The sequence below is a fragment of the Dendropsophus ebraccatus genome, chromosome 3 (genome assembly GCF_027789765.1).
Source record: "Dendropsophus ebraccatus isolate aDenEbr1 chromosome 3, aDenEbr1.pat, whole genome shotgun sequence".
Lineage (NCBI taxonomy): Eukaryota > Metazoa > Chordata > Amphibia > Anura > Hylidae > Dendropsophus > Dendropsophus ebraccatus.
In genome coordinates this window covers 19,753,424-19,777,910 of record NC_091456.1, presented here as the reverse complement: position 1 = coordinate 19,777,910, position 24,487 = coordinate 19,753,424, and the positions used below count along the sequence as shown (strand labels likewise).

General features: G+C 44.2%; 1 protein-coding gene across 14 annotated transcripts in view; it reads right to left on the bottom strand.

Annotated features, from left to right (window-relative positions):
* FBRSL1 (fibrosin like 1) overlaps positions 1-24,487 on the bottom strand; it is a 431,893-nt gene that overhangs the window by 202,865 nt on the left and 204,541 nt on the right. For 12 of the 14 annotated variants that reach the window (XM_069961046.1, XM_069961041.1, XM_069961052.1 and 9 more), the window contains exon 5: positions 18,390-18,425. The exons of the other annotated variants lie outside the window; for them this stretch is intronic. In XM_069961046.1, the coding sequence (XP_069817147.1) occupies positions 18,390-18,425 (36 nt within the window). The remainder of the gene's footprint in view (positions 1-18,389; positions 18,426-24,487) is intronic. 14 annotated transcript variants of the gene reach the window in all.

The window sequence follows — 24,487 nt, the reverse complement described above, 5'->3', positions numbered from 1 at the left end:
ATAAAATCAAAGAGCCTCGGTTGAATTAAGTCTTGTGGACTAAATTACCCAACCTACACCATAGTATGTTCAACCACTGGAAGTTATTTAGCAACAGCTAAAGATGGACTAAAGACCTCGGTGCTTTTATTCTAAGCACATGAGTGGTGTTGCCATCCCTGCAGCGGCTAACAGCGATTCCTATCGGTTGCCAGCGGCAACAGTCACGGTCCCAGCATGGGGTGCGGCAGCAGGTCTACTTGCTGATGCAGGCCCCCACACCAGGACAGACAAATAGGCTTTGGAGTTAGACAGGTCTCATAGGGAGGTTTTGACATAAAGGACCCTTTAGAAAGGCTGGAATTGTCAGTCTGTTTGATGGGCTCACGCTGGGCCATTAGCTTCTGTTACTAATTTGCTGTGGATGTGAGAGGCTGAACTGCGTGAACACCTGCAAGAGACTGTGCAATGCATTGTGGGAACGGCTAATTTTCTTGAGGAGAGGGCGGGCAGGCATTGTCCACTATTTACAGGGCACAGATTTTTCCCGTCAGCGAAAATCCTTTTTTGAAAAAATAAATAAAAATTATTTTCTTAAAATGTGTAGCAGTCTCCTCTTACTTTTAAAGGGAACCTGTCACCATGAAAATGCTACCTAAGCTGTCGGCATCATGTTATAGAGCAGAAGGAGCTGAGCGGATTGAGATATATCTTCATGGGAAAAGATTCGGTATAACTTGTAATTTATTGATTGAAATCTCTGATGTTTCCATGCTAAGGGCCAGTTCACACGGAGTAAAACTGGCAGAATTCCACGGCGGAACCCACTGTGCAGAATCTTGCAAGCCTCTGTGTCAATACAGGCAGTCTATGGGAGGCTTCAATTCTTCCGAGCAGAGAGCCGGACGAGCCCTCCTATAGACTGTCTGTATTGACACGGTGGCTGGCGGAATTCAGTTTTACTCCATGTGAAAAGTACCATTGATAGACTCCGCCCACTGGACTCCTTAACACAGAATGATAAGGGATTTCAATCAACAAGTTACAAGCTATACAGAATATTTTCCCACAAAGATACAGTATATATCAATCTACTCAGCTCTTCCTGCTCTATAACATAATGGTGATAGATTAGATAGGACAGTCTAGTGTCTACAATAGGTCAGGAGAGACTAAATGTTACATTATTGTAAATTATTTTATTTCCACAGATTGCATAGCTTGTTTTCTATGAAGAGATTTGGTTATATCCCTCCTGCCTTACACCTACCTGCTTTCTCACTTTAGTTACCATTTTCCCTCCATTTTCCCATGGCATTTGGTAAGTCTTCAAAGACTCTTCTCCCACAGAAAATGTGACTCACGTGGATTATCAGAATTCCTATGTCATCAAATTCCCAGAATGCCTTTCTTCTTCCACAACCATCATTATTAGCTCTCAGCCTTTAATGTTTGTAGCCAGCAAATGAAATAATGGAGAGAATATATGTCTTCATTTCCTCGAGACAGATTATACTGTGTCTGTCTGGCTCCATCCCAAGGTTTCAAAATTCTCTCAAAGCCATGATCCATTAACTCAGGCTTTCCAGTGGGGCAGAGCTGTTTCCAGTTATCATAACTGCACACAGCATTGTGCATGGCAGGCCAGTATGGCTCAGTATAACAGAGAGCCAGTGAGGAAAGGGTATGTTCACATTTAATATGCTGTAAACTCTGTGTATCTGTGACAAACTGGTAAGACAAGATCTTGCAGTATACCACTGCCTGCCACCACTGGAGCCACCCATTTGAGTGTGCTGACCTAGTATTATGTTACAGTGACTGTACCACCAGGCCCAGACTGAAGCACTGGAGGCGGGCCGACCCACCCTTAGTGGGAGGAAACCCTAGCCCCTCTATGATAGGGTTCCATTGATTCTAATGGAGTCACGTCATGGAGGGGCTGGAGTTTCTTCCCAATAAGGGTGGGTCGGCCCGCCTCCGATGCTTCTGCCTGGGCCTGGTGGTACAGTCACTTTAACAAATGGGCTGATTGTAGTCACTTTTAGACAATGTTTGGCACATTCAAATGAATGGCCCAGAAGGGAAAGTTTTGTGCCATTACTTTTATTATAATTAAAGGAGAAGTCTGGCGAAATTTTTTATTAAAGTTTTGTATTGCCCCCCAAAAGTTATACAAATCACCATTATACACTTATTACGGGAAATGCACATAAAGTGTTTTTTACCCTGCACTTACTACTGCATCAAGGCTTCACTGCCCGGATAACATGGTGATGTCTTGACCCGTCTCTCAGAGCTGTGGCTGCTGGAGAGGATGATGGCAGGGGGACACTGAGGGACAGAGTGCACTGGAGGGACACTGAGCATCCCTCTGCTATCATCCTCTCCAGCAGCCACAGCCCGCACAGCTCTGGGAGTTGGGTCGTGACATCACCATGTTATCCAGGAAGTGACGTCACCATTTTATCCAGGAAGTGAAGTCTTGATGCAGTAGTAAATGCAGGGAAAAAGCACTTTATAAGCATTTCCCGTAATACGTGTATATTGGTGATTTGTATTACTTTTGAGGGGCAATACAATACTTTTATAAAAATTTACACCGGATTACTCCTTTAAATAACCAACTAGGTGTTAACAGCTGGGGATGTGTCCCTACACTGTCTAACCAATCAAAGTTAACAGTATCTGTAAGTGCAGGGACACGCCCCTTACTGGTAACACCCAGTTGACTATTTATTCCTACATTTTTAGTAGGAAAAACAAAGGACATGAAAAATGTAAAAAAAAAATTTAAGAAAAGATGCTTAGAAATTATTTCATACAAGTGTTGTCTACAATAGGTCAGGAGAGGCCAAATGTTACATTATTGTAAATTATTTTGAGTATTTGCAAAAATTGTAAAAATTTTCACAAGATTTATAAAGGTGTTTGTGCCTTATTTAAGCTATTTACTCCAACTGCACATTTTTTTCAATTCTACGCTCAGATGGGGCATTGTTTCATGTAAGCTACATTATTATCCAGATTTATCATATTTTTTAGTTTTTGCACAAAAAAAATGTGCAGCAGTACTCCACTCCTACCCTGACATAGTTTTTAAACCATTTTTAATCGCAAGTGCAAAAAAAATTAATTGAGGCCCGTGCGCTTAAGTGAGTAAGGTCTGTGGGCTTTTACAAAAAAGCAAAAACTTGCAGAGCAATAAATGTGCCCATGGATTTTATAATACTTCCTAAATTGTCATATTTATTGTGATCCATAACAAAATAAGTTTTAGGTCCAGTAACCAACAGGAGAGGGAAATTTGGACAAAAATATGGCGAAGAACACCCAAAATTTAGACAAGTAGCTGATTTTTGAGATTTTAGTCAGCATATAACTTTAACTATACAAATATAGACAAACTTGTCAGAAAAGTCACAACCCAGGCGTCAATAATAATTGTAATATATAAAGTCATAAAAATTGAGAAATTGTGGGATGAGTTACTTTCCCCCCTCTTCAGACTACTAGGACAAGAATTCTTTAGCAGACATGTAATTGCCAGACACATGCATATTAACAGATACTGCCTGCAGGAGAATTATGGCTACTGTGCAGCATGAATAAATATTTCAGGGATTAAAATGGATGCTTCATTGCAGCATGGATTTAATATGTCCCAGACCCTGGAGGAGGAATACAGAGTACGAGCAAAACGGAGATTCATCTTTTAAAATTTAATTGGGAGACTGACACTATATAAGGTATACATAGTTGCCGCTGGCTATTGTTGACAACATATCAAGGGTCTAGCACATGTTCTGTACATAGACTATAGGGGGTTGTCTTCAAAAATCCACACTTTTTGCTTTTTTTTTTTTCTCAAGCAAAGGTAAATTTCCAGTATAACATCTAATTTTCCCTTGCCCCCCTGGGTTTGCATGTGACAAGGCACAGTGTTTCTTCAATAGGTGACTGTCTCTTCACTAGTGTTGAACAGATCTGTCAAAGCGTTCAGGTTCGGCAACACTCTCCAAACCCTCGGCATTTGATTTGCTGTGGCTGCAGAATTTGGATGTTGCCCTAGGGCTGTCAGGAAAACATGGACACAGCCTACAGTATATCCATGTATTCTAGGACTCTCCATGATGACATCCAACTCCTGAAGCTGCGGGGAATCAAATGCCAAGCGTTCAGGTTCATAAAACGTTGCTGAACCCGAACAGTTTGACACTACTTCACCTTTAGTAGCGGATTAGAGTCTTGCTGTTTCCATGTTAAATGATTTTCTTTATGTTACATGCCAGAGTAACATGAAACCGAGATGTAAAGCCTACATAAAAATTATTTAACATGTAGGCAGCGCTTTATTATTGCATGTATTTAATTAAACTGACCAGCCTCTATTATAATAATCTCTACCTAACGCCCTTGTTAAGGCCCTATTCCACGGAATGATTATCAGCCATATTCGGCCGATATCGGCCGTTACGGCAGATAATCGTCCTGTGGAATAGAAGGCAACGATCAGCCGTCATCATTCATGCTTGTCTTTCAAACATGTTGAAAAACAAATGACTGTGATAGCAGCGACCTGCTGCAATTGCCCCGTGGAATAGGATCGGCGGCAGCAGACTGCCACTATCATCTATGGGCTGCCCAGACTATCTAGCCCCCCCTGCAGCTCCCCCCCCCCGCGCATTCACCCACTCGCTGCTGCCATGTGTAATAGCTCCTCACAGTCGGCCCGTGGAATAGGGACTTTAGGCTACCACCACTCATACTATACAGCAGCTTTTTTGTGTCCTGGCATCCTGCATAGCTCACTGCTTGATCACTGATTACAGAGATAATCTTATGTCATCACTCACACATGCCTTTGTTGTAAGGTCTTGACAGAAGAACTGGTTTCCCCTTCCTATCCACATACAGTATAACCTGAGCCGCACATTTAAAAATGGTGAATGGAATAGAAGAGAAGGTGCAAAAAATGAAACGCATAACAAATAGTGATCCATAACAAATGTCTTACATATAAACAATAGAGAAAAACGTTAGGGTATATCTTCTAGTAAAACCCTCATGTTATCAGGAGAAAAGTAGGTTTTACTCTGCAGTAGACAATGAAGTCTTTTCTGCAGGTTATATATAATAGCTATTTTATCATTTTCATCCTTCTGAGACGCACACAAAAATAAAAACCTGCTAAGCCGATGTTATCTGAATGCATGGTGGTCGTCTGCTAACCAAGTGATTTCCGTCTCAGCCAGCCTAAGCTTTTCCGCTACATTGCAAGGGGGAAACCACAGCGAGAAAGCCAGGGCTCCTCTGTCTTCCCACACAACCCTAAGCTTTAGCAGGAAGGAGAATGTATTTCGGGTGAAGTGACTCAGTGTGCTGCAAAGCTGGGGTGGCTGGCCGCAGACTATGGGAGTATGACCACAGCCAGCACAATGATAACACAGCATAAGGGTTTTTTTTTTTTACAGCTATCTCTTCCTGTGTGAAGACACATTATTTTCTTCTTTATATAATAGAGTACGCTGGGGCACGGCTACAAGCTGATATATTTTTGTTAGCGTTCATTAAATACATGAACTTATCAGTATACCCATTCCTTTGTGTCCTAAAGTGGCTAGACAAATGGCACCTTAAATGGGACCTGTCATTTAAGGGGTACTCAGGGCTGGGGGGCTTTTTTGCCTATGGCTGGGGAGGAGGTGGATGAGGGCAATGACGTCCCCTTAGCTCTCCGGTTCCAGCGCCGTCACGTCTCAAGCCCGCGTCAGAGACCATGAAGTGGCCGGACAGCACGGACGGAAAGGCGTGGCGCTAGAAAGGCGGGGAGGTAAGTGGACGTCATTGCCCTCATCCACCTCCTCTCCAGCCATAGGCAAAAAGCCCCCCAGCCCCAAGTACCCCTTTGAGATTTAGCCTATATAGCAAGGGGCAACACATGAATCTTTAACCCCTTCGCGTCAGTAACATGTATATATACGTTCCTGTAACTGACGGGGTTATTGATGAGAGCTGGAGCGCTGCAGGGATAGCAATCCCACTCTTATCTGTGTCCGGGGCCGCAGGTAATCGACCCCGCGGCCGACTCTCATTAAAGGACAACTCCGGCGTCCAGGGGGGGGGGGGGGGGGGGGGGGGGGGGGGAGAAAGAGGCGGAATGGCTCCAGGAAGGTGACTAACATACATTACAAAGTTATATAACTTTGTAATGTGTGTTAGTTACGGGGAGAAAAAAAACGCCAGAGTTGCCCTTTAGCCCCTTAAAGGCCACGATCTACAGCGATCACGGCGTTTAAGGTACTGATAAGGCCAGGATATGCGATTTTACCTACCTGCACCGTACCTATATGACTACACATATATATAGGCCTCTTTCTCAGAAGCTCCAGTACATTAGAGAGTCCCTGTTCGGGCGCCAAATGTTAAGGTTAAATTTATATGTTGACCTCTCTCTATGGAGAGAAGCCAAAAACCCGTACTCAGTGACACATCAAGCATCTGTCACTGAGTGATCGGGACCCCTCGCATGTGCCGACAGGCGAGGGTAAGCTCCTTACCTCCGTCCTGTCGGATCCGCGATCCATGTATAGAGTCTGCTATCAGGCAGAAATCAATAGTCCAGGCGATTTTAACAAACTTTGTAATTGGGTTTGTTAGGCAAATATGCCATTATCTGCATTCAGAAACACTTTTCCCAGGTTCCCCCCCCCCCACTCTCATTCACTGCTCATTATCAGGAAATCTCGACTCTTTTACATCAGTCGGGTTCTGTCTGTTCAATGGAGAGGGGAGGAGGGAGATTAGTCGGCAGCAGAGAACAAAGGATTACACAGTGGGAGCTGTATGAAAGCCGGTATTCAGAGGTCAGTGATGACTTCAGAGGAGATAGCCCGGTGATGTAGTTGTAAATTAACTCTTTGTTGTCCTGTTTTGGTGCCTCATCTCCCTCCACCCCTCCCCTCCCCATAGACGACCATGAAGACAGGGGGGAGAGCTTCAAACTGCTTTTGTACAATAAAAATAAATTTTTTGGGCTAATAAAACCAATTACAAAGTTTATTAAAATTTATAGGACAGTGAAACTTTAAAGGACAAGTGCCATGAAAAACTTTTTCCCAGTAATTGAAGCACATTACAAAGTTATATAACTCTGTAATATGCTTCAATCACCTATCTGCCTCCCTTCCCTGTCTTTTCCCCCCTCCACCCCCCACCAGGAAGTGTCCTTACTCACACAGACCTGATTACTGTCGTCACCGTCACCAGACAGCTCCTTCTTGTGAGGATGAGTCATCAGCAGGAGGGCTGCTCTAGGTCCTGTTACACCAGCCTCCCCCTCCCCTCCTTGTCAGGTGACTCTGCTTCCTCAGCTTATCTTCTGTAGTGACATGACTCCTCCACTGAGTCCACAGCAGCAGGAGAGAAAGGGCCCTATTCCACTGGACGATTATCGTTCAGATTATCGTTAAATCGTTCGAATCTAAACGATAATCGTTCGGTTGAAATGCAGTTAACGATTAACGACCGAACGAGAAATCGTTGATCGCTTTAAAAGACCTGGACCTATTTTTATCGTTGCTCGTTCTCAAATCGTTCGCGTTGAATAAGACATCGTTCGGTCGTTTGCAATAGATACGAATGCAATAGCGAATAAATAGCGAAGAAAAAACGATCGCAATTACGATCATAAGTAACGATTATCGTTCAATGGAAATGAGTGAACGTTTTCAGGTCTTTCGCAATAGTGGTCGTTTGAGATCGTTAATCGTTAATGATATGCAAACGATAATCGTTTGGTGGAATAGGGCCCAAAGTATGAGAGGGGGGGGGAGAGGCTGCCTATGTGCCGGAGTCAGTTGGAGGGAAGATAAGCAAGTGAGATGTGACAAGTGATGGCTTGCAGTTGTTCAGCCAATGGGAGCTGAGCAAGCCTGTCACCTGACAAGGCAGGGGAGGGGGGAGGCTAGTGTAACAGGAGAAGGAGCTGAGAGAAGAGCTTGGTGACGGTGACGACAGTAATCAGGTCTGTGTGAGTCAGGACTCTTCCTGGTGGGGGTGGAGGGGGGAAAAGACAGGGAAGGGAGGCAGATAGGTGATTGAAGCACATTACAGAGTTATATAACTTTGTAATGTGCTTCAATTACTGGGAAAAAGTTTTTCATGGCACTTGTCCTTTAACATTTCTGGAAGGGTCTGAAGTCATACAACCATGGTGGGAAGCATTATGATACATTACACGGTGCCACTCGTTATATAGACTGCGGGGCATATTTATTATTCATTTTGCACCATTATTATGGCGTATTTTGTGTTTTTTGTGCAGGGCGTAAAATTCTACGCATAATTTATGAAGCAGTTTACGCTATTTTTTGAGCAGTTATGCAGCCTGCACTATTTTTGTAAATGTCTGCGTGGTTTTAAATTTTTTGGCCCGATTTATTATGTGTGATTTTGCACAAACAACTTTCACAGTAGTACTTCAGTCAGACCCTTGCTATGTTTTTTAGCCAATTTTTAAGCCACAAAAACTGCTAAAAAAATTTTGATCCATCCAGGCCTGTGCGCCTAATGATACATTTTGATCAAGATCTGCGAGTTTTTGCACAGCACGCAAAAAAGAGTGGTAAAAAATATGCGACGGATAACCAGGCCATTAAATGTTTAAATTAGGCTAAGGCTGGGTTCACACTGCATTTTTTACCATTCACAAAAATATGGTCAAGTACGTTTTTGCTTGTGTTAAAAAAACGTGTGTTTTGATATCCTTTTTTTATAATGGAAGTCAATGGAAAAACAGATCAAAACGGATGCACACAAATGCATCCTTTTTTTTTTGCAAAGACGGATGAAAAAGACGGATTAGGAAAACGTAGTTTGAACCCAGCCTACAAAAAAAGTTCAGACTACTCAATCCCTAGAACAAGTTAAGGTGGAATTAGTATGTTATGTTTAGCAATTTCTGGCACAATACAATGCCTTTCTAGGCATTTCTTGTATTGTTGTCATTGTAAGACAGGAAAGCAAATCCCAAGAAAGATGCATTACCCTCATTCACTGTTTTTCTGTCAACTCAGGAATACAAATGAACACATTTCTCTATTGCAGTTTCCAACACGTTCCAGCCTTGGGCCATAGTCGCACCGTGCCCCCTCTTCCTCATCCCAGCTGGCAGTTTACATGTCACTAGGTTAAATCTCCGAAGTGTTAATGGGATAAGAAAAAATTACTATAGCCGCCAGATAAGACTGGCTTCAGGTTAGACACTAATGCTCCTAGTACACAATGCAATATTCAGCTTGCACACAAGTAGTGATCACCGACACCAGCGCTCGCTTGCTATGGCTTTACAATTAATCATGTGGCCATTAATTACATTGTTGTAGGCCACAAATCTTCTGTTTAGACAGAGAGATGTGCGGCTGACGCAAGAATTTTCGCTGCCGCACAAAAGATCAAATCAGCCAATGAGCGGGCGGCTGATCTGCACTTTTACAGTGGGCACTTGTCGGCTGAATGAGCATTCCTAGGTTAGCGATTATCGACTCGTGTAAAAGGGCCTTTACAGTAGGAAGGTTGTTTGTTGCCCAGCTTTTACATATTCATCAGCTCCAGTAACATAAAGCTGAGCTGTGACTGTAAAACATACTTACTAAAAAAGACTGTGATAAATCTCCCCCATGATGCCTACTTAGGCCAACAGTACATAATACATAGTGGCACCAAGTGGCCAAGGGCTTCTTCTTTGCAACAGTTCTGCCTTGGCTAATACATTGGGGTCCTGAGTAACACATCCTTTAACATTAAGATACTTAAAGGGGTATTCCAGGGAAAATCAATAATTTAACAAAGGAAAGGGTTAACCAAGGTTAACACTTTCCTAATATACTTACCTGTTGTTTTTTGGCCCCCCAAGGAGATCTCCGGTCCGGTCACGTGATCTTGCAGCTTGTGGCTCGGATCCTCTTCTTCTTCCGGTTCGGTGACGTCACCACCCGGCCGGCGCCGCTCTCCGTCTCATTAGCAGCAGAGCACTGAACCCTGACTGGCTTGGTAGCGTGCAGCCAATCAGGGCTCAGTGCTCTGCATCCCCACACGCTTCAGAGTGGGGGTCCCCTGAGGCTGCAGTAAATTATCAGGGGTCGTCGGGCTCAGTGCCGGTCACCAGTTACATATGCCGGCACTGCACTACAGCAGGTGATCACTCCGCAACCCCACCCCCCACCTTGTCAGCGATGCCGACCGAGTCCCGGGAGGGGATGCGGCGGGCGGCATTACTTCATTCATAGCTACTAGACACTCGGCTGCCCACCGCATCCCTTCCCCCCAGGGACTCAGGGTCGGCATCGGTGGGGAAGTAATGTGTATCGGCTGCTGATCCCCCCGGCCCCCCCTCCCTGTGTCCCTGTCAGATCACTCACCCCCGGAGCATGCTGCCGCACTGGCCCCGATCTCGGCACTGGTCTCAGGCACCTGTACTCAGCTGACAGGCGCTGTGTACGGAGCAAGAAATCTCTCCTGCCTCAGTCACAGAGCCTGTCAGCTGAGTAGAGGTGCTTCAGACCAGTGCAGAGATGGGGGCCAGTGCGGCAGCATGCTCCGGGGGTGGGGGTGAGTGATCTCTGACAGGGACACAGGGAGGAGGGGGAAGTCCTGCAAAGTGATATGTATTTGCTGCTGATCCCCCCGGCCCCCCCTCCCTGTGTCCCTGTCAGAGATCGCTCACCCCCGGAGTGTGCTGCTGGCCCCGATCTCGGCACTGGTCTCAGGCACCTGTACTCAGCTGACAGGCGCTGTGTACAGAGCAAGAAATCTCTCCTGCCTCAGTCACAGAGCCTGTCAGCTGAGTACAGGTGCCTGAGACCAGTGCAGAGATCGGGGCCAGCAGCACACTCCGGGGGTGAGTGATCTGACAGGGACACAGGGAGGGGGGGCCGGGGGGGACCAGCAGCAAATACATATTACTTTGCAGGACTTCCCCCCTCCTCCCTGTGTCCCTGTCAGATCACTCACCCCCATCCCCCGGAGCGTGCTGCTGGCCCCGATCTCTGCACTGGTCTCAGACACCTGTACTCAGCTGACAGGCTCTGTGACTGAGGCAGGAGAGATTTCTTGCTCTGTACACAGCGCCTGTCAGCTGAGTACAGGTGCTTCAGACCAGTGCAGAGATCGGGGCCAGCAGCACGCTCCGGGGGTGGGGGTGAGTGATCTGACAGGGACACAGGGAGGGGGGGCCGGGGGGATCAGCAGCCGATACACATTACTTCCCCACCGATGCCGACCCTGAGTCCCTGGGGGGAAGGGATGCGGCGGGCAGCCGAGTGTCTAGTAGCTATGAATGAAGTAATGCCGCCCGCCGCATCCCCTCCCGGGACTCGGTCGGCATCGCTGACAAGGTGGGGGGTTGGGGGGGGCGGTTGCGGAGTGATCACCTGCTGTAGTGCAGTGCCGGCCCATGTAACTGGTGACCGGCACTGAGCCCGACGACCCCTGATAACTTACTGCAGCCTCAGGGGACCCCCACTCTGAAGCGTGTGGGGATGCAGAGCACTGAGCCCTGATTGGCTGCACGCTACCAAGCCAGTCAGGGTTCAGTGCTCTGCTGCTAATGAGACGGAGAGCGGCGCCGGCCGGGTGACGTCACCGAACCGGAAGAAGAAGAGGATCCGAGCCACAAGCTGCAAGATCACGTGACCGGACCGGAGATCTCCTTGGGGGGCCAAAAAACAACAGGTAAGTATATTAGGAAAGTGTTAACCTTGGTTAACCCTTTCCTTTGTTAAATTATTGATTTTCCCTGGAATACCCCTTTAAATATAAAGTAAAATATGCAATGGCAACTTATCCCCACATGTGGAGTCCCCATCAGGTTCACAGTGAGAGTCATCCTTCCCCCCGGTATAATGATTCCACAGTTGTGAATGACAGTGGCATCTACTTGGTTAAACTGCCTGAGCTCACATTACACATTTATGGTGTTTCACGTTCAGTACTAGCCACCAGTGAAATAAATGTACAGTCTGGGAAGGTGTTAATGGGTAACTCACTCAAGTTGGTGTTGCGGCGGTGTTACTTAGATTGGCGGGTTTTCAAAAGCCTTAAACATCAGGGGCTTAGTTTCTCATCTTGCTAGATTTATTGCATATCTGTCTGCTCTTAGTGTATTTGTTGGAGTGCATATTTGCACTAAACTGCACCATTAAAGTCACTAATGTGAAAATTGACCACTTTAAACACACCCCAGATACTATAGAAAATCCCTTAAAGAAAAAAACAAAAACAAGACACCCCCTTTTTAGGCTTCTGATCTGCAGTATAGGATTTTAAAAAAGTAAAAACGCTACAAAAAGTGCTGGCCTATCTGGTCCACTGTGTGCTCATTTTTGATACACATGACTAATAATTTACATGTCGCCTACTGATAACACAATCCTTCTATACATACCACAGTTTCATGACAAATTTGCCAGTCGGTCAATCCCCATAACTATTCTCACACACTCTTAGCAGTCAAATTTAAAAACTGTAAACACTGAAACTGCCCAGTCTTATATTTACTGTATGTAAAGGCCAGGCCTTCATCTACTTGAGTTTGGAAAGTTTATAAAATGCAGATAAATTCACGCACACAGCTCAGGAGTTTTATTTTCTGACACTTGATGTTGAATGAAAATCCTGCCATGTACATCAATGTGTCAGAGTGAAAATCCAGTTATCTCTCCAGCCTGCATCCTTGCTCAGATCATAACCTCTCCTCCCTCCCCTTCTAGCATCTGCACAGAAGCCAAATCCCCCTGTACTCAATTTTCACATCTCCATAGACAAGTGGCGGATTATTTACGGCTGTTTATTCCTCTACCGCCACAATGTGTAGATCCGGTAAGCGTGCTTATCCCATGTGACAGTGCTTCAAAGAGACAGCTTAGAGCATTTATTCTTTAAGGTATTTGTAGCACACAAAGGAGATGGGATCCCACTGGATATTACTTTCACTGTGGATTTAGTTGCTGATCACAGAAGACGCACATGTCACTTCAGCCTATCTTTTGGTTGGAACAATTTACAAGGGGGGTGAGACATGCTACTGTTCTAAGACCCTATTAAGAGCATATTTTCATCAAAATGTCCCTATTACCTCTACCAAAATATGTCACCTCATTTTACTACAACAGCCAATTTTACCACTCAAATGGCTAGCCAAAAACAAAACAGGCCACTCAAAATACCATGTACAAACACACAGTACATTATTTTTCTAAAAGAAAAAAATAAGGTATTATAAATGCACCTGGCATAATTTGTTTTCCTACAGCAGTCTTGGAAATTGTGGTTTGATAAATTAATTTTATGGACAAAGATACACTTCAGACTATTGTCAGCCGAGGCGGACGTCAGTCTTACGTGTGTGGGGGTTGTCGTGATTAAAAAAATCACTGACAACCTCTTTGTTTCGAAGGATATAAGCTACAGCGAGAGTATTCTTACTGCGGCCTACCACTGCCCATAGAAAGCACAGAGCGCTCCTGTGTATGTGGAGGACGGGCAGCAGGTGGCATGTCAGTTATTGAAGGTGTATGGCCACCTACAGTTTCACGTATCGCTTTTTCCCCCCTAAGCTTGCCATTTTCGAATTGATTATTGTGAATCAGAGGTGCTCTAAAAAAACACAAGCTACAAGTATTGTTTAAGTGTCCAAGCAATTGTTCAAGCAATCCTCAATGCTTCCTTCAGATATACACAGAACAAGGACTGTGGACTGAATAAGCCAAATTTGGTCCATTGCATATGGGAAAGCTGGGCTTTCACCCGACGTGCTAACAGAGAAACAAGGATAACCACATGCCCAATCCCTTCATTCTTTGGGAGATAAGTGCTTCCAGAAGTATCTAGCAGCATCTATTATTACTCGCTATTCAAATAAGCATGTGTACTCTAAACAGGGGCCATAGCTGCAGGATGAACAATGCATGATGTATCATTTAACACATATGCAAAAGAGTCGGCGGAGTCTCAAATCACAGGAATAGCCAGATATCCAGATGTTTTGTTTGATTGGCCTTCTAGGCATCGCTCTCGCTAGCTATTGACGAGGGGCGACAACCTGAAACGACTATGGATGGACACCTGGCTTTAATATTTCCTATATACTTACAGTCCTTTTGCATATTTGTTTGAAAATACGCAATAACACCGGAAACTTAGCGATTATCTGTCCCTGTAAATGTAGCCAACGATCAAACCGCGAGCAAATAAAAAATTAATTGTGGTCTGTCAACATGTCCTAAAATCGTTGCTGGTCGTTTTGGATATTTCGCAGATCAATTAATCTAAACAGTCGTTCCAAGCAAAAGAGATCAGGATAATGATCTCCCAATGATCTAATTAACAAGATTGTTAAACGAATTATCTCTTTGTTTAAACGTTGATAGCTTAAAAGGCTAAGTAGTCGCTTCATGATCACAAATCGATCACTTGCGCGATTATCTAAGTATAAAAGGTCCTTTGGGCTCGTAACAGAGTTGGATATTTACAGAAAAGTTACTCAATATGGTGGTTTGGTGGTCTCCTTACTGAAGCCACCTCTTTGCTAGGTTCCTTGGAGGGATATCTGGCTATTCCTGTGTTTCGAGACACTTGAAGTGAAGCTCCGCGGACTCCTTTGCATATTTATATTTCCCAGGAGGAACGTGTTGTCACTTGGTTGGGCGCTTTAAATAGTGAACTACAGTATCTTCTTTAGCTGGTCTCTCCGAGATCAGAGATCGTTTTGTTTGACTGAACAGTCATTTCTAACCTACTGCCAGACTTGAACAGGTTAAAGCATTCTGTTCTTCACATAATTTAGTTCTTTTCCAGCTAAATGCAGGATTGTAACCATTAAAATGACTACTAGCTACACAAAGATGTGCAGGATGTGTTATGGTGAGCTACTCATTTTCCATTTCCTGCGTTAATCCTTTCCAATCTCTCTCTCTCTCTTCAGGTTCTGCTACATGATAGTCCTGTATTACTGATGAGGGGTGAGGAATACAGGTTTTTACTTTGTGCCTCTTATATATAAGCAGGGGAACAATTGTCAAGGAAGGTTCTTTTATTCTAGTTCGCACATCTTGATCTATCTGTGAGCTTTAGCGTCTCATTAGTTCCTGATATGGAACCTTTTTTCTATACTATACAGCCTATTAGATGTCAAGCATACTGTCAGCCATGTAAAAAGTAGGCCAATGATGATTCCTGCTATACGATGCAGGAAAAATCTTATATTGATAAAAGAAAATGAGAAAAAGTGCTCCTTTAGGAAACCATTTTAATCACAAATGAACATGGTCAGTAATGCATTATAAAGCACTGTCAAAAAAGTAAAAAAAAAAAAAAAAAGTGTACTTCAACACTTAAAACATCTCAAAAACAATAAAACCAAACTACTAAAGACACAATTCAAACAAAGAATGGGTATCATACATATCATACCAATAACATAAATTTGGTCAGTGAATATCCATGCAAGTTACAGACCCACACCTATAAAAGTCATGCAAACCATATGTATAGCTTTGTACAACCCAATGCTTGGATATAATTTAAAGGGGAACTCCCTCCCCCCCTCCCCCCCCCCAAAAAAAAACATTCAAACCAACTGGTGTCAGAACATTATATAGATTAATAATTTAAAATCCTCAAGTCTTTCCGTACTTATCAGCTGCTGTAAATCCTGCAAGAAGTGGTGTATTTGTTCCAGTCTGACACAGTGCTCTCTGCTGCCACTGCTGTCTGTGACACGAGCTGTCCAGAACAGGAGAGGTTTTCTATGATTATTTGCTGCTGCTCTGGACAGTTCCTGACATGGACAGAGGTGGCAGCAGAGAGCACTGTGTCAGACTGGAAAGAATACACCACTTCCTGCAGGACATACAGCAGCTGATAAGTACTGAAAGACTTGAAATTTTAAATAGAAGTAAATAACAAATCTATATAACTTTCTGACACCAGTTTATTTGAGAGAGAGAAAAAAAAGGCTGGATTTTCCCGTTTTCTAAACCCATGGCCAGCTTTATGGTAATGTATATTACAATTACTGTTACCAAATGGAAAATCAGCCAATGGCTGAAAGAGCTAGAAGAAAAAACAATTAAGCTGATAAAAAACAAGCTCAGAGTTTTTGTCACTTCCTTTTCTCCACTCTTTATAAAAGCTTAGAGGGGTTTTCCAGGCTTTTTACAGTTTACCGCTGCTACAAAGACAATGAAAATGACGTCTCTAAAAACTGCACAGAACATGGCAGCTTATTACTGGCCCCAGCAGTTCTCATGCACTTGCTAATGCAAGTCAGTACTGAGGCCACTGATTGGCTGCAGCATCTCATGCTTTGTGTATGGGGACATCACCAGGACACTACCACCAGAGATTCCAGTGGGGTGATGGAGGGTTGAGTATAGATTTCTTTAAAATGTATCCATCCATTCTCTGCCACTGGACCATTTAGCAAAGATACTGGAAAACCAATTCTATCTGGCCAAATAGATTTAAAAGAGTTATCCAGTGCTACAAAAACATGGCAACTTTTCCCCCTCTCTTGTCTCCAGTTTGGGTGGGGTTTCAAAATCAGTTCCATTGAAGTAAATGCAGCTGAATTGCAAACCACGCTTGAGACAAGGGGAAAAAGTGGTCATGTTTTTGTAGCGCTGGATAATTTTGGAGTTTCCCTTAAAGGAGAAGTCCGGCCAAAATTAATTTTTGATATGTTGTTACTTATGAAAAGTTATACAAATTTCTAATGTACATTAATTATGGGAAATGCACATATACTGCTATTTCCCTTAATTTAGTAGATCAGGAAGTGTTAGAAATATCTCTGAAGAAGTGACGTCACGACCCAGGGTGTAATTCCTATGGAGTGTCCAGCAGGGGGCGCTCTCTATATAGAAGTCTATGGGACTTTATTGTTTCTATGGGTTTCTATGTAATGTAATGTAATGTAATGTAGTGTACAGTGCTTTATTGAATGAATACATCTATGGAATACTTTGGGGAGCAAGTGTCCTTGCTCCCCAAAGTATTGCATAAATGTATTCATTCAATACATAGTAAGCCCGCCGACCCGCCGCATTTCCGCCGAATTTCCGCCGCATTTCCGCCGCATTCCCGCTGATCCGCCGCATTCCCGCCGATCCGGACCATATACATTGAACTACAGCTCCCATCATCTGCTTCTAGTATGAACAGGTGATGGGAGCTGTAGCTGGGTAATGGATATGACATGCCGCCGGGCGCAGGGGGGAGCCGCTCAGTACACAGGAGCGCTCCCCCCTCCTCCTCCTCCTTCCGGGATAACTTCCGCCTATACCAATGCTGACTCCCTGCCTGGCCGCCGCTCTCCGCTCTCATATACCGGCTCCCGGCATCAGCGCGGACACCAGGATGCATCGGGAGCCGGTATGTATGGGGGGGAGAGCGGAGAGCGGCGGCCAGGCAGGGAGTCAGCATTGGTATAGGCGGAAGTTATCACGGAAGGAGGAGGAGGAGGGGCGAGCGCTCCTGTGTACTGAGCGGCTCCCCCCTGCGCCCGGCGGCATGTCATATCCATTACCCAACTACAGCTCCCATCACCTGTTCATACTAGAAGCAGATGATGGGAGCTGTAGTTCAATGTATATGGTCCGGATCGGCGGGAATGCGGCGGATCAGCGTGTGGCGGATCGGCGGGAATGCGGCGGAAATTCGGCGGAAATGCGGCGGATCGGCGGGCTTACTATGTATTGAATGAATACATTTATGCAATACTTTGGGGAGCAAGGACACTTGCTCCCCAAAGTATTCCATAGATGTATTCATTCAATAAAGCACTGTACACTACATTACATTACATTACATTACATAGAAACCCATAGAAACAATAAAGTCCCATAGACTTCTATATAGAGAGCGCCCCCTGCTGGACACTCCATAGGAATTACACCCTGGGTCGTGACGTCACTTCTTCAGAGATATTTCTAACACTTCCTGATCTACTAAATTAAGGGAAATAGCTCTATATGTGCATTTCCCATAATTAATGTACATTAGAAATTTGTATAACTTTTCATAAGTAACAACATATCAAAAATTAATTTTGGCCGGACTTCTCCTTTAATTCTTGTCTATGATATTTCATGCAAACATTTTTCTTCTCCATTTCACCTTCCTAAGAAATCTTTGGACGTTTCCATGCATCATTGTCCTGCCACTGGCCAAAAATAAAGTCAAACAGCCAACTGATTGCTCAACCATATGCCACTTATATTACATAAGGTGCATGAGACAAGAGGCAAAATGTCCTTCGTACCTAGGAGGACCAGTCCAGGTGGACCAGTACTGTTTGAAAGAATATGATCTACTCACTAGCAGGTATAACAAGGAAAGAAAACACTTACTGAGTAGCCGCGTCCAGAAAGAGACTGGGCTGAGCTCTGTGGAGGAAAGAGAGCAAGGTCAGCAAAGATAAACTGGAATAGTTTACATCAGACGCACCTGAAGGTAAATGTAGGGGAGATGTACTCAAAATGAGCAAAATAGGTGAAATAAGTGAAATGATCACAAATCACTGGCTTCTGTTCTTGTCCACTACCTGCAAAACTATATACCATGGTAATCCATACTTCCCAATTCTGCTTAGTAAAATGCTCAGTAACGTCAAGGTGCTGAAGAATAATAAAAGACGTAAAAAGGAAGACAAACGCGACACATTTAAGTCGTCAACGAGCTTCAGACAACCTGCTACCATCTCTCTGACGCACGGGTTGGCCTTGTACGTTTCTATTATGGGGAGAACAATGTGCCTGATCCTTGTTTTACCTGGCTACAGACATTGTGGGAACAGTGCGGGCCGCCTTTTAAACATATTAGGTTGTCCGCAGGATCTGTTGACAATTATCTAACGTATGGCGGCATTAGTGTTCCTTCAAATTGAAGAATGGACCCATACATCATTTTCTCACGGCAGGGCATGTAATTTTCTTACAATGTTTGGGTGTCCTGTGAAATCAAATATTCAACAGCACAAGAGAGATTATGCCAAAAACGTAGGATTCAAACATTGATATGAAGTCTCCGCTACATATTTTCTTATAAACTAAGAATCCTTTTTAACCAAGCCAGACTTTTTAGGCATGACTTTGTAAATGACGCATGGACAAAACCCTCCCTTTACACGACAAATGTATGCACTGAAAGCCCTGCTGCAAGCTGCGGCAATGAAGAAGTTAAGCGCGGAATACGGGTGAATAATGCAGCTGCATTTCCTATTTTTCCCTGGTGAGTCAGAGGAGCACAGTGCACCTGCCAACCTTTCCTGCTAAGCCAATAATTGCCAATTTAATCTTTGCCTCTTGGTATCACTCATGTTTAGCCCTTGCTGTGCCCTGAATACATCTTCATTCATCTGGGGGGGTCGCACTTGACAATTAGAGTGTTAGCTTCAGCTAACTAGGGCAGCCAGTTTGGCAAGGCCAGGGAGACAATTATTAGTCTATTTTCCCATCATGTAGTGGGTGGTGCTAGGGAAATCAGAAATCTACAACAATTACATTAGGTTTCCCCCCCCCCTCCTCTTCCTTTCCGCCCCCTCCTCTCCCTTTCCGCCCCCTCCCTCCTCACACCCTCCTTTCACCTTCAGAATATTTCACATTATCACAGCTTTACAACCACATTCAAATTTTCCATGTTCACAGGGACTGAGGCTTCTATTTAAATGATAATGAGGGACAATCCATTCAATTGAGCGAGGGAGAAAATCCATTAAAACACAGGCAGCTCTTAAGCTGGGTCATGAACAGATAAAAAAAAAAAAAAAAGAAAGAAAGAAAGAGAAAAAAAAAATCCCCCCCCCCCCCTGTCTTACAGCCATTATGCGAGGCCATGTATGGATTTTAACACGGGTCACAACATTTCAAAAGATTAAGAGAACAATTACACAGAGGCGTTAGAATTATTTACATGGAAAGGTACGAAGGGTCCAATGTGTATAATTGTTTAAATATACTGGTGAAAAAAAAAAAAAAGGATGGAAATCCTGAGCTACTAGACAGAACAGGCTGGTACTGGCCTCTGAAGTCGGAAAAATAACAAGCCTATTTTGTCCTATGAACACCTCGCTGCTCTGCTCGCAGATAAAATGACTAAGTCTCATTGGCCGCTACGTCTAATAATATATTTCTGCCACCAATCAAAATGCCCCACATGGCGAGCTTGAGTGGAGCACATCGTTACCTAGAACGATGATAGGTTCGCGCTGTTGCCATAGTAACACTTCTGGCCTCCACAGTTCTTTAAGACGTTCCATTCTTCCACCTCCTGAAGGGAAAGAAGAAGGGGGTGGGGGGTGTTCTGCTGCTAATATTCATTGAGAATAAATTTTTAGATTTGGTGCACTTCACGTACTGCTGATCTGGGGACGGATGAGAATCTGGGAATAAGCTAAAGGGTGGATTGTTCTGCCTGCGGAGGACTGTCGCCTGGCCCCCCAAGTCATACTTCTTAATTAAGATCCCACATCTGAATCCGAGCCGGCTCTGCTCCTGATCCCAGGAATCCGCACTAGAGGAAATGTGCAGCTAAGAGTCCCCCGCCCCTTTTCTTCCTCCCCTCCCATCACTTTCGCCTGTCAAAGCTGTCAACTCAAATACAGCTTTAATCTGCCAGGAGCACTTTTCTCCTGACATTTTTAATAAATACTTTCAGCTCTTAAACACATTTGCTGCAGATATCTCCTTTCCCGCCTCCCCCCTCCTTCCTTGCAGAATAAAGGCAGGGAGACTAAAAGCAGAAAATACTGTTTGGGAACCAACTTCTCCCGTACAGTAAATGATCTTGCTGCAGTGTAAGCTGATACAGAGTAACGCTATATACTGGAAAATCTCTATCTTTCTGTGACCTCTACCCTTAAAAAGGGCTTGTCAGAGAGAGTATAAACAGAAGTAACATTACCCATTTGTCAAATCTGGCGCCACTCCAGCCCCAACCCTCAGAGGTCATTGGCGGTTTACCTGTCCGGCAGCAATGATGTCACGTACTGGCACATGACTGCCGCATCCAATCCCTGCCCTCAATGCTTGTACGCCACACATGCCATCATCACCTGTGAATGACTGCAGCAGTCACAAGTAGGTATGGCAAGTCATTGCTGCAGGAAAAAGTAAACAAAGAGTGGCAGGGACCACCGGAACGTCGATGCTAGATTTGACAGATCAGTTCTATTTGGTTTGCTATTTTATATAATTTCCTTTGTTTATTATACTCTCAGACAGCTCCTTTAATCTTCCATTCCTACGGTGCATGAAAATTTTATCTACGTATATAGCTACAGCAAGATTCTTGTGCGGTGAGATACGGCAAACAAGAATAGCAAATTAAAACAAAGCAACGTCTGCAAAGAGTAAGAAACAATTGGTTCAATATAATGGATGAGTTCTATAACATGTCTGTGATATCAAAGACTACTAAATAAAAAAAAACAAAAAACACAGCCATATTTTCCATCATTCACCGCTTAACACTATAATCTGTTCTGCACAGATGGACGCCATCAGGACCTTGTCCTCTCCTCTGCTTTAAGGTAATATCCTGACAATCATCATAAATACACAAAGGGTTAGAACACAGAAAAATTATTTCATTTGCATGAAAATCTAGGACTGCTTGCAGGACGGATGGCAGATACCCATTAGATTGTATGGAAAGGTAAGATTTGCATGCAGGGCACTTGGTCCCATCACTGCAGGCATGGAGCTGGTTAATGCCAAATGTTATTGTTTTGAGAACCTCGGAGACCTCCACCTCTCCACCTACTGCTTTGCATTCTGAAAAAGAGGCAGTGTTTTCAATTTAAAACCTAAATTAGCTGTCCAATTGAATCTAGCTGGCACAAAGCTTTCCTTGTGACAGGCTGTACTTATGAAGCATATTTTACATTAATAGAACTCAACATGAGTCCCACGTGGAGGGTGGTAGACGGAGGGGGTTACGTGCATAGCTATTGAAATGTTAAATCCAATATCTCAGCAATTCTAGCCATTTTCATTCCCGAAGCCTCTGCAGAAAAACGGCCAAGGCTTTCCACTCTAATTCATTACAATAAAAGATGCTGTAATAAGGGATACCAGCTATGATAACGCGGGTTTTTAAATGTTCTTTCTTATACCTCTATATAAATTATATGTACAGCTTTGTACTCTGTTATCCTTTGTTAACCATAGTTAAGCTGGCTGTACAGGGTGCAATATATCAGCAAAAGCAATAGTCAGACTAATGTCTAAAACCCTTGTATGGTGGTCAGAAGTGCTAAATATCACACAGATCTTTCCACTTTTGTAGTATGTGGCGCTCTTCTAAAATGCAGGCACATCTCTTTCATCATTGGTGGATGGCTGCCTGCCTTGCCATGATAATGCAATAGGTTTTGATAAACAGAATACAAAGAACACAACAAGTGTATACATAGAAGAAGAAAAAAAGAAAGCTTCCAGGCCTGAACTGACAATCAGCTGGTCAGGCAGATTCCCGGTGGGCCACCCGAGTTTTCTGCTGTATGTTTAAATTTTACTGACAGTAATGGGAGCTACAAAGGCTGTAAAAGGTGTGGGTTGTGGAAAGCGGAATGGCACTGAAGAACATCGCCAAAGTGACATACTGACAGACATGGCTTACAGGTCCTGTGTGTCACTGTGGGTGTTGCCAAGTGCTGTGTTTGCATTTAACTAAGCAGAGCTGTATATGGTTCCTGTACTTTGCTGGGCAGGCATGACTGTCTCCTTATCCTGATGTAGCAACATCAGATGAAGCACAGTGCTAGAGAACACAGCAGTGGACGGTGTAATGGTAAGTACACAGAAAAGAGCAGTCCCAGTGAATTATATTATTGATTACACAGTTGCACTATATAAATGTGGTGGTGCGGGGGTGCATTTGTTATTTGCGTTGTTGCTACTGTGCTGTGAAAAGATAGAGGTCAGGAGGGGGGGACTTGCTGTGACTGCTATGTGGGGGAGGAAATATATTTAGGGATCATGGGGTAATAACTTATGGCTCTTTTACACTGGTCGATTATCATTAATGAGTGTTCATAAGATCGCTCATTACCCGATAATTGGCCCATGTAAAAGGGCCAGCAATTAGCTGAAAGCAATAAAACACCCACTTGCTGGCTGATTTTATCTTTTGTGTGACCAATATAATTGTTGTTTCTGTCTAAACCGATGTGAGGGAGATAATGTATTTAAAGGGCCACACGAATGATAGAGCAATCATTCATGAGGCCTGGCTGCTCAATTAGTTGTGCCGTATAAGATCGGCACTGCAAGTGGGTGCCGATCTAACTGATCAACGATTATTAATGGAAGTGCGGTAGGGATGGTCCGAACCTGGTTTGGTTTGGGTTTGTACGAACCAGAACTCTCGAAAATGATTCCTGCTGTCTGCCCTCTCTGTGGAGAGGGTGGATACAGCGGGAGGACCGCCTGGAAAACTGGGATACAGCCATAACCATAGGCTGTATCCCAGTTTTCCAGGCGGTCCTCCCGCTGTATCCACCTGCTGCACGACGCGGGCAGACAGCGGGAATCTGATGCCGAGCGTTCGCGTTCATACGAACCCGAACCTCGGCAGGTTCGGACCATCCCTAGTGTGCGGTATGAATTTATTTAGGGGTCTGAGATATGAATTCAGGGGTCTGAATTTATTTAGAGGCCAGTAATATGAATTTATTTAGGGGTCTGGTGTCTCAATTTATTCAGGGATCTGGCATAATTATTTAGGGCGCATGGGACATTAATTTATTTATGGGCCTGGGAATACAGGAATTGATTCAGGGGTCTGTGGTATAAATTTATTAAGGGGATTGCGGTTTGAATTTATTCAGAAGTATGGGTATGAAGCTATCCAGGGGTCTTGGTACGAGTTAATTTGGGGGTCTAGGATATGAATTTATTCTGGGGTCTATGGTATCAATTTATGCTGGGGTTTAGGATATTAAAGGGGTAGTGCGGCGCTAATCATTTATTCACAAAATAACACACATTACAAAGTTATACAACTTAGTAATGTATGTTATGTATGTGAATGGCCCCCTTCCCCTTGTTCCCCCCCACCCACGCTAGACCCGGAAGTGTTGGTGTATTATACTTACCGCATTCGTGCGGACCCCCGTCTGCCATTTTGGGACAATGATGTTGTCTTTGGGAGGCCAGCCGAACCCGCGTCACCAGCTGCACAGTTATGCTCAGCCAATCGCAGCTGAGCAGCCGATGACGCGACATAGGGGGGGCCGGCATGAGGGACAGATGGAGCGGTTTGGCCGGCCTCCCGAAGACATCGTCATTGTCCCAAAATGGCGGACAGGGGTCGACACGAATGTGGTACGTATAATGCACCAACACTTAGAGGCCTAGCGCGGGTGGGTGGGGGGGGGACACAGGGAAAAGGGGCCATTCACATACATAATACACATTACAAAGTTATATAAATTTGCAATGTGTGT